Source organism: Osmerus eperlanus, chromosome 1 (assembly GCF_963692335.1).
Source record: "Osmerus eperlanus chromosome 1, fOsmEpe2.1, whole genome shotgun sequence".
Classification (NCBI taxonomy): domain Eukaryota; kingdom Metazoa; phylum Chordata; class Actinopteri; order Osmeriformes; family Osmeridae; genus Osmerus; species Osmerus eperlanus.
Window position 1 is genome coordinate 18,638,439 of NC_085018.1, and position 15,796 is coordinate 18,654,234.

Genomic DNA, 15,796 nt, shown 5'->3' on the forward strand with positions numbered 1-15,796 from the left:
GACTCTTATTTAAACATGAACTCAAGTTGATAGTTTTGAAACTGATTCAAAGTATGATCTTAGGTGGTGATTCCCTCTGCTGTCTTTCATATTTGTGAAATCAAATGAACAACAACATGCTACTCTGATAGAAATACATTTCAACCTTTTATTTAGGCTTTGAAAGATTGCATAAGGGTGCATAATTTAGAGATGACTGACACATACAGTACATTCTAATCAATGGTGCTTAACGTTGATAACTAACAATATGAAATCAAGTACTTGAAGTTCAAGAACTTCCCTTTTAAAAACAATTATGAAAGGTGATTCATCAAAACAGATGGAAAAATGTTCAATGTAAACTGCCAAACGAAATCATGAGATGGAGTCTAAACATGCAAAACAAAAGCTTCTCAAATGCCAGTAGTGCATTATGACACAGTATATTTATAAAGTGCATGAGATAAAAGGATATGGCATCATCATAGTTTTAGAAAATACCCATTAAACAGCATCATAGTTTATACAGTCATTTTGATTTTGGCATATACCTGAGTCACCCTTCTTTGCTACTGGTTAAGGTTCCAGTATTGAATTTGACCACTCTCAAAACATAGTCCACCTAATAAGACTAGCGGTGGCAAGGCGACTCCATCTCTCCTTTCTTCTTCTCTCGTCGTCTCTTCTGCTTTGTTCAGCCGCTGAGGGGGTGTAGGTCCACTCTGACCTTCTCCCCCGTGCTCATCATGCCGATGGTGGGATAGAACCCCCCTGCTGGAACAGCAACCTCTCTCCGTCCCACCACCTTCCCGTTTCGGGTAAAGAACACCTGTCCAGACACCAGGAGGCGACAGTGTTCACAAAGAACCTTATGGGAACCTTTGAAACCCTACCTCCACACATCTGCACCGTAAAAGAAGCTATGATATATACCTTATAGCTCTTACACACTGGCATACAGGGTGACACCCCTTATGACCCTCTTAAATGTGACATAGTAATGAGACATTTAATCCATGCACAGAGAAAGGAGAGCGAAACTTACAGCCATAAATTCCCAGAACATATATTTTCAGTAGGGTTCTCATTGTAGAAAGATAGCAGTTGGTTTTCAAACTTAAAAAATCTAAGTAATAGTATACCATCGAATGAGAGGATGTACAAAGACCAACATTTCATAAGAAGTTACTCTAGACAAAGTTAGCCATGCCCTTGCCACCACAAAGGGGTTAGGTTGCAGTTGGCATGGCAACAATATAAACAGTATACAAAACTTCTGGTGAGTCTTTTCTCACCGTGACCTTCCGCCCCTCCAGCTCAGGTTCCAGCTCCTCTCCATCCTCCTCTTGATCTTCGTCATTCATGTACAGGTCGTTGTGAACCCGACGCTGCTTAGCCCGCACCTCCGGCTCCCCATCATCACTGTCATCTGAGGGAGCAACAGTCAGGCAGACAGACAGGACAGAGGGGCAACAGAAACTTATGAACTGACCAGTCTCAACCAATAGCATTGGTGATGTATGTTCCATGATGACAGGGCCCCTCACCTCCGCTGTCCAGGATGTAGTCTCTGGGAAACATGATCCCACAGCCCATCACGTCTCCTTCTAAACAGCGAGGACCAAAGGGGTCTCCTACCCCACTCCCCTGGAACATCTTCCCATCATCTGAGAGAGGTTCAGAAACAGGAGAGTCAATTCTCCAAAACGTGGTAACGTGTTATGACCAAGGCATTGCTGCAGCTCACATCTTTTGACTCAAAGTTGTCCTTAAAACAGGCTCTGCTTCTCGTGTTAACCTCGCCTAAATGTGTTAGGGAGGTCCGACAACAGCTGGGAGGAAATATCCACTTTGTCATCATTACAGTGGATAGGAAGAGGCCTGAGTGGATCCCATGGAAACCAACATAGACCAGATGAAATACTGGGTGACAACTAGGCGGGTCTTCACCTAATCAGGCCCAACAGATATAGGCAGCAGTCTCAGCACCCAGCCTTATCCTTAGACAAACTAGAGGATGATTGGGGATGGTGGGGTGGGTTGAGACACCATACATGTTTGAGTTGGACAACTCCACTAGGAGTCTTGCCCTATAGTATATATGTGTTTGATTTGGGCAATGTCTCTGTTTATGTTTTTTTTTCTTACCCTCTCCTTGTATCACTCAATAGGCTAGCCAAGGACAACACAATCCTTAGGAATGAGACAGAGAATGCATTTTCCTCTGTAAGTGGCTTAGTGTTTTACTTTATATGGCCTTTATTATCTATGGGATACTGTGAGCATACTGCAACCCAACACAAACATGCTTCCCCTCCTCTCACAGAACTTTCATTCCCTTCTGTACAAAAAAAGAGGTTACCAACCATTCACACGTCTACAGTATGTCACGCAGAGTCATAACTGGCAAAACTGAAATGATACATGCAGATCACACAGGAATAGAACAGACACTCACCTGCATGGTAGGCTATAGACCCCCTGCTCCAGCCCGGGTGTCTGTTCTTGGGGTAGTCCTACCTCAGAAAAGGTCATCACAGTCAGTGGAAAAAACAATAGGGGTTTGTGTGTGTGTGTGTGTTAGCTATGCAACAGTAGTTACAGGAATCTTTCTGGTCTTTTATCAGTCCTGCATAGACTACATAGTCATAAAGCCCAGGGTGAAGAAATCAAACAGAGGTTTCTATGAAAGGCCCATGACTGTTCCTGATAACATCTGACGATGAGTCATACTTAATAGGTAGGTACTGTCCCAGGATGCACCCTGTCCATTAGCTGAGAAACCTCAAGTCAAACAGGGCAGATAAAGGGCTTTCTTCTCTAGTAAATCCATGTGAGCAAGACACCTGTCTCCAGTGCCTCTCTACACCTTAACTTTTATCTCTGGAAGGCAGCTGACACATCAGATTATTAAAGAAGATGTGTCTTTTTCCAACCCCATAGTTAGTTGCTTTTCTGAGTCTACTATATTTATACACTTTTAACTAGTTGTTAGGAGGAAGGTTTAGCTAGCTGTAGCACGTTATCTGTCTACGTTGATGAAACAGCTTTCTCTAAACACTCTGATGGTTATCTGCCGGAGTAACATCACCTGGGAATGGTGTCACGTGCACTGCGCTAGCAGCAGTACTACCCTGTATGCTAGTACTGTTCTCCGTGGTGTGCTATAACAAAGGCATACTGTGGAGCTGTCAGGTGAGTGTCAATGCTAACTCCCACTGAGAAGATGGATGCCTTTGTACCAGACAATGTAAGCCCTTATGACCACATCCCATTACAGGCAGGCTGATGGAGATAGAGACAGGGATGGGCTCAGGACAGTCAGGTGAAAAGAAGTAGAGGCAAAGGGATATGGAGACAGATGGAGAGAACAGGAGTATGATGAAGGTGAAAAAATGTCAAACCGGAGACAAGGAAACTAAAACATGGAATGAAGGACGGGGAGATTAAAACGGACAAAAGAATGCAGTTCATAATCACTTCATTGTCCAATCACAAAGCAGTCAAAGTTGACTGCGATGTGCTGTCATTGGCGGGTTGGAGTGGCAGGTTCACTTAAATGATGAAGTGAATTGTTGTGAATGTTTCATGGAAATGTCATTGATTGACTTCAGCATGGCAATGAGAGTTCCCTGAAACCACAGACTACTTTACAAAACAATTCCCAGAAAACAATCAGTGAAATAACAGAGTTCTATTCTCTGTCCCTGTGTACCCCTAGGGCTCTTTCCTCCTGCATGCACACACTCACACACACGTACAGACACGCGTATAGGGTAAAGAGAGAGGTGTGAACCGATCAGGATCACCATGGAGTGTGAGGAACGCAACTATTGTGTTAACTATGTTAACTATTAATTATTGCTCCTTCAGAGTCAAATGCTAAAAAAGCTATATGAAATATTTGAATGCACACAAGACAAACAGAAGTTGAGAGGTGAAATGCCTTGACTTGAATTTGAATCTAATAAAATCCCAGATAAAGTATCTAAAGTATTTAAAAGTCACAGCTCTTTTATTGACATCAAACAGGATGTGGAGATTCCTTGTTGATTAAATCCAGGCTGCCAAATCTGGTGCAATGTCTCTGTGTTTTGGAAACATTCATATGATATTCATATGACAGTCCTTTCTCTGGTAGATGGATGGTACTTATTTCCACAACATAGATCTGTTAATCGCTGTAATCTATTATGACAAGACACAGATGGAATGAGTCTAAATTAATTTATATATAAACCATATCTGGCATAGCCTGAGGAGCCAAACACGTTCTACATACAGTGTAGATGGAAACTCCAGTCTGGAGACTCAGGACCATTTCTTTTTTATTTTACTTGACCCAGACTCAGAAAGATTACTTGTCAACATCTTTGCGTGAGTATTTGCACAATAATATATATTATCTATGTGTGCTGATTTTTAGGGTAACAGTAGTATAGAACAGAGAATAAGAGGAAAATCATTTTCCACACTCTGACAAAGTGCTACCATGTAGACATGATAGGTTAGATGTAAATGGGACTGCTAGGGTTTTCTATGGAAAACCAAACAAGGGGTTCAAATGAGACAATATTTATTCTGTTGTTCGCTTTTTCCCTTTTGGTCATCCATCACTCAGACTGGAAACAGTGAGGGAATGCAGAAGGGTGGGAAGGGAAGACTTTAAAGACTGGACAATCGGACAAATTGTATTTGTATTTATTCGCAGCTTGTGCAATGTCATGCCAGCGTCAAGCAGAGACTGACACTTATGGAGAACAATAATGAGGATGCTGTTGATCACAATGTGCTTCTACTGAAGGCCAGTGAGAGAAGGTTCTTACCCGGCGTGCCAGTCCCAGGGCGATGTAACACTTCTCTCCCGCGTCTGTGATCTCCAACTCGTAGTAGTGGCAGCGTGTGCTGAGGGGCCGGCAAGCCTGGGCCAAACCCACATCCACGATGCTCTTCCCCTTCCCCACATACTCCAACAGCTGAGAGGAAGGGACAACAAAATATAAGAAGCCATCCAACTCTAGCCTAATTACATTTTACATTTTTACATTTTTAGTCATTTAGCAGACGCTCTTATCCAGAGCGACTTACAGTAAGTACAGGGACATTCCCCCGAGGCAAGTAGGGTGAAGTGACTTGCCCAAGGACACAACGTCAGTTGGCATGACCGGGAATCGAACTGGCAACCTTCGGATTACTAGCCCGACTCCCTCACCGCTCAGCCAACTGACTCCCACATGATCATTTTTTGTTGTTGTTTTGTTTTGTTTTGAGCAGACACTCTTATCCAGAGCGATTTACAGTAAGTACAGGGACATTCCCCCGAGGCGAATGTGGGTGGGGTGAAGTGTCTTGCCCAAGGACACAGCGTCAGTTGGCATGACCGGGAATCGAACTGGCAACCTTCGGATTACTAGCCCGATTCCCTCACCGCTCAGCCACCTGACTCAGTGACTAATTAGGCTACTATAAAAAAAATATCTAAATATTTAATGTGAAAATGTTCTTATTTCCCACACACAAGTAATAATTTCTCCTTGGCATGCCCTGACTACCAGACTGGTGGGATAGGGCCCATGTGTTTTTTTTATAAAGTGATGGACTAACTCCATTCAGAAAAGTACAAAAGGATTGTGTTGACTGAGATGGTCAGGCTAATTTCACTGTTTGTAATGACTCAGAATAACATTTGGAAAGTCCCTCCATTCACAAAACAAGGAAGTCAAAAAGGTCAAAAGCCCAAAAGTCTTCCCTCTGCCATCTCTGCAGCATACCACATAACACACAAACACTGTTTTCAGGACTTCTCCTGAAACTTCTCACCACAAATAATTTGGTTTCTAAATCATGAGCTCATATCCTGGTAGCTAACTGCATTCAGCTTCATGAACTGATAGTTCCTTCAAAGTAAACTTGATCCGTCATGGACACACTCAACTGACACAGACAAGCTGTCAGTCTGCCAAAAACCATGGTTCCCACCTCAAACAAATAGGAGGAAAAACAAAGATTTTACAAAAGAACCCTGTGACATAGTCATTTGCGAGGTGAAAAGGATTAGTGCATGTGCTGTGTGTTATTTGTGTCAGGCTGCACTGTGTGTGACCCTTCCCTCTGCCCGGCCAGAAAAGGGTAGACATGAAGCATAAATAAAGAGCAAGGGAAAGTTATTATCATTATAATTACTTTACGACAATCTGTCAACACCACCTTTTTTTCTTTCCTCTCCTTAAACAGCAATTACCGGCTTAACCCTCTTTTTCTGTACATGTCGCTCATTTTTCTACCCACCCCTTCCTCTCCCACTCCTTGACCCTTTGACATTTTCACCTGTCATTGGAAATATTTTTTTAATGCAGGACAATTAAATTATGTCAACACTGCGTTGTAATCCTTGCTTCTTTAAAGACCAAATACATGGTCTACATGTCTGATGTGTAACATAGAGGTTAGAGAATGTGAGTGTGTCAGACATGCTAGCCCTCCCAGTAGCAGTCAACAAGATCCGGTGGGTGTGATGACAGATCCTTAAATCTTCCAATGATCCTCAAGATGAGTGGGGAAAGGCATGCATATGTGCCCGTGTGTGTGTGAGGGGGGGGTGGGGGTCTATCTCTAACATGACAAAAATGTCTTAAAAATGGTATAAACACATTTTGTTGACCTGTTGCCCTGTTAGCCCCTTAAGTAAGAAGAAACTAAGTTACAGCTTAGAAGAACAATATTCCAGCTCCAGTGTGTGTCAAACCTCTATAAACACAGACACATATAGAGAGAGTGAGAGAGAACAAGAGAAAGACAAAGTGTGTGTGTGTGCATGCGCATGTTTGGCTGTCCTCAGCGAGACAGCTATTAGATTACATTTCTTGAGGGAAAACAACATTCCTGTTAAAACAATAGCTAGGGACTACAGCTGTTTACATCGAAGTTCACCCCTGTGGCAACAGACATCATGTCAGGTTATTATTTACAGATTTGAAGGTGCTGATGAGTGCATGCACACGAAGGTCTGTGAAATATGTGAACGATATGAAACTTCTGCAAACCTGTATGAAAACGTAATATGATGGTTAATCATAATTTGATCGTTAATGGGAAAAATCCTTCAACATTTCTGTAAGTCAAAGTTACTCAATGTATGAGAAAGGATTAGTTATTTATTTTGATGATATCCCTGCCAAAGCCACCCTTTGTTCCACACTCTGTTACTTTCAGTTGTCTCCAAGTGTGCAGGTAACACCTGCCCTGTCCAGGTTTCTAATGAGTGGCCATAAATCTGGCTGTCGGTTATCGTGTCAGTGTGATAGATCCCTCCTGTCCCTGATGAACGCCCAATCATTACCACCTTTGATAAGCTCCTGAGGGTGTGGGCAAAGCTCCATCAGAGGATATAGCATGGCAGGACAAATAATGGTGGGCCAGTGTCTCACTGGTGAGACCCTGAGGCAGTGTTTCCCAACAGGCCAGTCAGAGAGACAAACGGGAAGAAAAAGCCAGGTCCTCTAGATGGTGGAAGAGGACCTTTGGATGGAAGATATAAGATGGTGTCTGTTACAGGAGAATGCAGGTCATTGCGTGTAGATGCATCTCCTAGGCATTACTTAAAGCTCATGATATCTTACGCAGATAATACCGATATCACCCCATCATCTACCTGTGCTGCACACCACAGCAATGTGGGAGAGAAAGTTGCATCATCCCTTAACAGGAAACCACTGTGAAACCACTGTGTCTACATCACCATGGTATGTCATCACCTTATAATACAGTAATTGTTTAAAACAGCTTCAGGCTGCTTAAAGGCCAAACCCTGGTTTGGAGATACACGCTGGAGCCAACACGTACATACAGCACAATGAGGGCATGTACACAAGCTCCCTGTTACAGCCTACATTTAACCACAACAGTAGTCTTTGTGTAGGGATGGTCCTGGCAGAGTCAAACTGGACCAGAGAGCTGGCATGGTTTGGAGACTGGATGATGGACAAGGTTTCTGGGCGTTTTCTTGACCCAGGAGTGGGACAGGGGCGTATTCGTGGAAGTCAAAGCTAATTAAAAGTGAAGGAGGTATGCAGGTTAGCTGTGCCTGCCCCAGGGCTATTCAGCTGCACTCCCCTGACGCCAAACACAATCCTTGCCCACTCACAGACAGGTTTTGTGTGTCTTTAGTCTGAGTCAGAGGGCTCTGAGTCCTAGAGCTGATACCGCCAGGCAGACCACCCTTACCCCCCATCTTTGTCATCATAAATCTACGTCAGAACAACAAAGAGAAGGAAAAAAAAGAGAAAGACAGAAACTACATGAAAGGGAGATAAGTAACTACAGACCAAGTAAAAGTCTGGTGTGAATGAGAAACTAAAAAAGACTCCAGAATCTCCTTCTACTAACCTATATCCAGCTCACCAACCCCTCTGGTTCCACAGAAACCTGTGACACATACCAACCACAACACAACTTAACATAATTAACCTTTGGCAGTCAATTTTACAGTATTAGTCAGGCTCTACCTCCCTCTCTCTTACATGATGACAGTACAGTTGACTTGCACAACCAAGGTTAGATAGAACTCTGCCAGTGTACGTGACTCCAGACATATCTGTATCGTCTTGAAGAAAATAGCAAAGAGAAAATAACTGAGGTGTCTGTTTCTTCACAATAAAGAAAGTGCTTGTAAATATGTGTATTAAGGCCATGTGTAATAATGCTTTGTGTATTAATTTACCACTACACTCAATCTGAGAAAGCCCCCCCCTCGGTCTGCCAGCTTTGCTCCATTGTGTGTGTGTGTGTGTGTGTGTGTGTGAGGGGGGGGGGGGGGGGGGGGTGAGCACCTTTCTGAATTGTTTGGAGCCCCGAGACTCGACCACCCTGAGGACCCTGCGGAGCTGATGGGCACCCTGAGCCAGGTGATTGCCCTTTGTTTAACAATAAAGGGGTTAAGTCTTTTTGTGAATTTCAGCCCCTATCTGAGAACCATCTGGTGTGTCTCATTTCATAGCACTAGTGCAGTGCCTGTGATGCAGCTAGTGATTAAGATCAGTTAATCAGTTAGTTATATCTATTTCTCGCGAGATCCATGGTGGCTCTTGTGAATGTTTATAGATCATTTTGACATCCAATTGAATTATTCAGAAACAAATGTGAAACTACTTTAAATAACTACTTTTAACAAAGCCTCAAGGCTGTAAATTCATATTTAGATGTTTTTGTTAGTTGTCATCTGATGAGATATGCATCCATCTTGACCTAATGTTGCTAGGACACTAGGCAAATGTGAATGCTAACCAAAACATGCATTTTGAAAAGTGGGTGCGACAAGTTATCAAATATTGTTGAACAAAACATTTCGAATTCAAGCCAAGCTGTCTCTGAAGTATGTGAAGTAAAGACATCAGTCTTTCACCTATAGACTGTATGGTCATCTACAGGTGTGCTTGTTCCAGGTGTTGTGCTATCTACATTTTCCACAATTAGTTGTGCCTAAAGCAATACACCACCAAGTCACTAGGCAGCAGTTACCAACACAGACATAAACACTGGAACACAGAGAGACACGTACATTCATCCAAAAATGAATGCATAAAGCACCCCCCCCCCCCCCCCCAACATCCATGACAGCTTCCTGTGCATGGTCAATAAGGAGATAAAATATCGTCTTACTGCTCGGAAATGTGCTCAGAAGTGAAAGGGCCTCACAGAGAGTATGGTTACAAAAAAAGTCTTCTTAAACTGCCTTACCGTTCCCGTGACTGTGACATCATGCAGACGGCCCCACTCATCTTCATGGCTGTCCACCATCATCAGTCCATCCTCCTCCTCTGTCCCCCACTCAGCCTGCAGGTCCAGCTGTACCTCCTCTCCCAGTGAGTGCATTCCCACGGCAGGGTAGAGACCCTCCGGAATACCAGGGACTACCACTGTGCCAACCTGGATACAAACACGTACAAAAAAAGTGTATTATTCAAATGGAGCCAACCTATGTTTATGGCCTACAGTGTTTATACAACTATATTTAGGTTGGGAGGGGTAAATATGGATTTATACTTCTTTGCCGTTTTTGGTGAAGAATACAGTTGTCTGGTCATTCTCAAAAGAATCCAGATAAATCCCACAGCCGATACGATCACCACGATTACATTTGGGCCCAAACTGCTGTCCAACAGTGTTGCCATTGTACATCCTGTGATATGGTGGAGAGGTAAAGTTGAGCTGCCAGTCACACACTATTGGGCAGCTCATAGGGTCCAATAACATAACTGGTCATACACATACCCATCAAAACAAACTGAATCTAGTAATAAAAGCAAACAAGAACATAGCAAGACCATAGCAAGTAACAGTAACATACACTAATCTGGTACATTTTGATAAACACATCAATAAAACACAACACATCTCTTGAAGACTGGAGTGTTTTTTGTGCACAGGGACATGACACCTACTTGCCATCATCAGCATGGTAGGCCACAGAGTGTGGGAGCCATCCTGGCTGATGGTCCAGCTTGTAGCCCTGAGGCACCAGACCAACAGCTATCATCCCCCTCACTCCTGTGTCAATGATGGTCACCTGAAACATCACAAACCACCCGACTGTAAGAGATCGTCATCACTACAGTCAAAAAGGGGAGAAATATCCTTTAAAAACTTTGTTAGGGAAGAGTTACCCTTCCTATATCCTGATCAGGGTAACAGACACCTATGATTACGTACATTTGCCTCCACCAACTGTAAATCATTATGACATCATCCCTGAGGAGCTTTAATCCTGGGTGGAGATTAGAACCTGATACATGCTGAATCTGAATCAGGATCAGCTATATTTGCCAAGTAAGTTTACACAAACAAGGACTTTACTGTGGCAAGAATGTGCATGTGATAAACATATAAGAAACGTATATGTAAAAAGTTGAACATTTACCACAGTCTAAATAATTACAATACTATACAATGTAAAATAAGAACAAGGAGAGGGAGAAGGAGAAGGGGAAATCATTACGTCCTACCAATTGAACATAGTCCCTTCGAGTATGTGAGAAAACACATTCCAGTACCTATGTTGTTTTATATTATCATGTGCCCCAAAAATATGGGACTTAGTTTGTGTAATGTGAACAAATGCAATGTCTTATTTATTTTGAAGCGTCATTCCTGAAAAGTACAGTATGTTTATTTCCTTTTAGTTAGTTAAAGGAAGCGGACGCATGTAGACAGAGATTCATAATGTCTGAGCAGCCCCATCAATCCTCCAACGCCATAGGCAGGCACAGGAATCCTTCTCTATACCTCTTGACCCACTCACTGCCTTGGCATACCCTCAAGCAGTCAACATAACACAGCAGACCTCTCCCTACCCACCATGTACAGCCAAACCCTCCTTTCCTGAGCTTTCCTAAAACCCAGAACCTCTTTTATGAGCCTGCTGTCTTTATGATTTAGTCTAGAGGGAATTATATTAAAACAGCTACTGATGAATAACTGGGGAGTTATGTTACACACCACATACTTTGCAACTGGAAAAATACCATGTTTGATCCATTTGTCAGATCATTTGTTAAAATGTAATTGGGTCCAAAAACAACATGGTCTGGGCTGGTCTGCAAACTATTTTTACTTTCATGTGTCAACTAAATTTAGCAGCTGTTTAGCATTTTGAGCGCAGACTGTTGTTAATCAAGAGGGTGTGGCTCATGAGGGAATCTTATGATGCTCTTGAAAAACGCTCTTTAACTGTCAGGAATTATACAATGGCAAGGGATCAACAGTGAGGACACAAGAGAGGGCCTTTGTAAGTCACTGTAACTTAAGTTTTATGTTAGGGAAAATGCAAAAGTACTGATTTTACTATTGCAATGTGTGAAACACAAAATAAATCATGTTAATTCAAATAAACCACAAAAACTGCATTTCCAAAACTGGAATTGGGGACCTCCAGTCATCTATAATCCAATCCTAACCTTACCTCGAAATAGCTGTGTCCTTTCGATAGTGGTCGAGGAGCTACATAACAATCAACTTCGTCAGAGTTGCCTTGGTAACTGTAAGTGAAAAGTTTTTTCAATTAGAGTAAAGTAAGCTGAACTCCAAGTTTTTTCCAAGTTTTTCTATGTAAAATATGCATGGCATTGTTACTAAATCATGATAAGCGACTAACTAAAGATGACCCTAGGGAAGGCAGAATGTATACTTGTTCTATGCTCCAGTTCTCGTACTAGGCCTTCAACATCAGTAAGTCTAGTGTTAACGTTGCCACAGAAAGTAACCACTGCCTTGTTCCTCGGCCTCGATTACCAGTGAACACTTGAGTTTTCCAGCACCTGAGTATGTCTCCCTCCCTCAGCATCCTTTTGAACCGCTCACGGTACCGGACCGCCCGCACCTCGCGAATCTCTCGTATCCTCCTTCTCCAGTTCAGGAAGCGATGGTGCAGGTTGATATCGTCCATTGCTTAGCTACCTAGCGAACATACAGGCAAGGCACACGTGAAGTTCATCTCATTCAGCAACATAAAGCAGATAACATAGAGATGATAAAAGCCAGTTGTCAATTGTGGTTGGTAACCAGTAATTAGCTACCAAACTAATTCTCACTGGCACTAGACTTTACACTGTAGTTAGACTAGCTAAGCCAGCTAACGTTAGTGGCAGTGTACATTCAGTTCGCATACAACTAGCTAGCAGTGGTACAGTAGTAGCATTTAGCTAGATACTGTAGCTAGCTTACTCAACTCAAGACACCTCCGCAAAGAATATTTAATGAGTTACGTTGACAACGACTACTAAACACATATTTTCCAAATATTACCCACCGTAGCTTTAGACAGTTATCTAAACCTCTCAGCAGCCACATTGTTTACAAATATCCAGTAATTCAACCTCAGTAAACAACAAATTCAGATTAGGAATGGCGCTTGCTAATGACATCATGTTACAACAACGCTTGGGCCAATCAGTGCGTACAAGGGTCAGACGACTTTTTTGTATCCGGTTTGTGTCCAGATTGTTTGGGGATTTGTCTTTTCACCGACACTGTAATGTAAATATGCAAGCATCTACTTCAATATATCATGTGAAAAAAGAAAGGGAGAGCAGTGGAAGTTAAAATGAAAAAATGAAGCTCCCATAATGCTGGCACATTGATTGGAATATTTTAAACTGTGAGACTTCGAGAACTGAACGCCTTTTAAAACCATGTATTTGGAGAGTAAGAAAGCCAGCACATTTATTGTTGCCCAGGTGGTTAATGTTACAGCATTAAACAGCAGTTATACTATAGTCTGTTTTAGTCTGTTTATGAAGGTAGTCTCTCCTCACATTCTTCACTCTAGACTAGTCCATCAATGTGACAGACACATAAAGGTTTCAATCAGTTGAGAGGTGCTACTCCAACAAGTACCACTTTGACCAAAGTCTCTGCCTGTCGTTTTACATTATTACACAATAATTTGTGTGCATTGTTTGTTATTCCTTGCTAAGTTATGGAAACTGCAAATGAAAACATTCAATTTGATAGTGCCATTTAGAAATGAGTGACTAATACCTCAATAGAAAACCTTGCCATTAAATTGCATTCCTATGTGTCTGACTGTTGCTCTCACGCTTGCAAGGAGTTTTGTCACAAAGTACATCAATAGCCTGATGAAATGTTTCACTAACATTTTTCATAGGATCTGCCTCAAATGATGAATGGGGAAGTGGGGGGAGGGGGGGGGGCTACATATCTTACAAGACACTGGTAACAAATAGGAGGTGTGTTTCAAAGACAAGGGAAAGAAGGGGTGTGCTCGACAATCTGGAAAGGAAAGAGGAGACAAATTTTTCTCTCTTTTACCCTCCCACTCCTTCTCCCTCCAACTTCTGACTCTTTAAAAGAGGCGGTCGGTAGTGTCTGTCGGCTTTATAATCGCTTTGTCGTAGCTGGAGGGGATTCCTCAAAATTCTACATTGCCTCTCATTTACTGATAATAGTCAGCAAAAATCAATAGCCTGGAAGAAAGAAAAGAGAACATTTCCCAAAAATAATTTGACTGAAACCTCGAGGAAACCACCATTGTTTGATAGTTTAACTTTAAGCAAAAATGCTATTATACCTTGACATCCTGGCCTTGGTCTTCCTTCAGCTTGTTCTCTCCAGCTCATGGACCCTGGCCTCTCGTCTGCCTCCACTTCAAGAATGTCTTTCCTGTAAAGGCTCACGGGGAGTTAGGGCCCCCTCGCAGCACGAATCCGTAAAGATCAGCACCACCACCTTGGCCCTGGGAGAACCATGTGGGGTCTATACATTGAGCTGTGCCCAAGGACTTCGCTGCAGTCCTCCACAGGGGGACATCAGCCCCCTCCAGGCCCTGCTTCAAGGGAGGGGGGTCTGTTGTGTCGCAAAGCCCAGGGCAACAGAGAAGCCCAAGACCACAGGTAAGACAATCCTGAAAGCAAGTGGGATGACACAACTTTTTCTTGTAAAGGTGATGCACAATTATTTATTGCTAACCATGTCCAGGTGAATACTAAATAGTTTATTACCTCCCTTTTCCCCCAGAAACAGAAGACTCAATACCAAGAGAAGTTCTGGAGAAGGTATAAATCATTACGCAACACATCGGTTAATTGAACAAGAACTGTGTTCACTTCAGAAACAAAAAAACTAGGTTAGCCTTAAATTAAGTATATATTTCTCTCTCTCTTCCTCTCTCTACCTCTTTCTCTAGGCTCCATGCCGTAGGTTACTTGTCTCTATCCTTAAAGGCCTTGAACCTCAAGTCTTCCTGTCAGACCGTGGTATTTATATGCCTAACTGTGATAGGAAAGGTTTCTTCAGAAAGAAGCAGGTGGGTTTGTCAAACATGCATTTAGTGTCCTGAAATAGCATGACATGTCCCTGTTGAATTTGTTTGTGGTAATGCACTTTTTTTCTTATTGCTCAGATGCTTGAGTCTATAAAACAATGCTTTTAATGTTAGTACGTTGAAATATATGATGTAAAATGTGTGAGCATGTACTGTATGTGTGTGTGTGTGTGTGTGGGGGGGGGTTGATAGTTGCTACATGCCTGGCCAAATTGTAAAATGGAAATCCTTCTTCTACAACATGTGTGTCTCCTTTTCTGTAGTGCCAGTCATCTAAAGGTATGCAGCGTGGTAACTGCTGGTGTGTGGATGACCATGGTATCCCCATGCTATCTCGCACAAGCCAGGATGGCACCCTGCACTGTGACAAAGTATGAGATGAAACTGCCAGCATCATCCTTAGGATTATGTGGCACCTTATAAGGATACAGAAACACATTCAAGATGAGGAAGTGCTGGACACTACTTGACCAATACAAGACAGGAACCAGTTATTTCATTGTATCTAATTGTCTGATTACTCTCTCAAACGTTCTACATTTTACTGTTAATAAAGTATTATTGCGCCCTCTAGTGATGAAAAATTAAACATTAAAACCTAATAGAGTGGAGAGCCAAGCCGCACCTTTATACTTTATTCTAAATGAGTTCAAATGTATTTGATATGCATTGTTAATAATTAGGCAACTACATATTATTAATGACTGGAAGCCTGCAACATTTTCACTGAAATGGCCACACTCTAAAAGTCTTTCATACAGTATGTTTTTATTTTTAAAAGTATAGTATATTGTACAATGTATTATAAACCTGATTCATTATGTGCCTTATTTAATTTACAAGTATTCTTTTTATAAAATTCATATATTTATGAATGAATTTATTTAAGTTTCATTTTTATTGTACTGTTCAAAATGTTATAAATGCCTTATTTACTGATGTACATTATCTTTAATTGATATTCTATTTATGTATGTC

At 42.0% G+C, this 15,796-nt stretch overlaps 2 protein-coding genes across 2 annotated transcripts; one reads left to right on the forward strand and one right to left on the reverse strand.

The window, feature by feature from the left end:
* Nucleotides 1-120: 120 nt before the first annotated feature.
* On the reverse strand, nt 121-12,920 carry LOC134024471 (SPRY domain-containing protein 3-like). The gene is made up of 11 exons (XM_062466919.1): nt 12,785-12,920; nt 12,294-12,432; nt 11,939-12,014; nt 10,422-10,546; nt 10,024-10,159; nt 9,718-9,906; nt 4,809-4,958; nt 2,441-2,498; nt 1,530-1,649; nt 1,278-1,411; nt 121-811 (listed from the first exon to the last, which is right to left on the reverse strand). The coding sequence occupies exons 2-11, from the start codon at nt 12,419-12,421 to the stop codon at nt 677-679; spliced, it is 1,251 nt and encodes a 416-aa protein (XP_062322903.1). The 5' UTR covers nt 12,422-12,432; nt 12,785-12,920; the 3' UTR covers nt 121-676.
* Nucleotides 12,921-13,775: 855 nt separating this feature from the next.
* Nucleotides 13,776-15,687, forward strand: LOC134031014 (insulin-like growth factor-binding protein 3). The gene is made up of 4 exons (XM_062474513.1): nt 13,776-14,387; nt 14,512-14,549; nt 14,681-14,800; nt 15,082-15,687. The coding sequence occupies exons 1-4, from the start codon at nt 14,054-14,056 to the stop codon at nt 15,193-15,195; spliced, it is 606 nt and encodes a 201-aa protein (XP_062330497.1). The 5' UTR covers nt 13,776-14,053; the 3' UTR covers nt 15,196-15,687.
* The last annotated feature ends 109 nt before the right edge of the window (nt 15,688-15,796 follow it).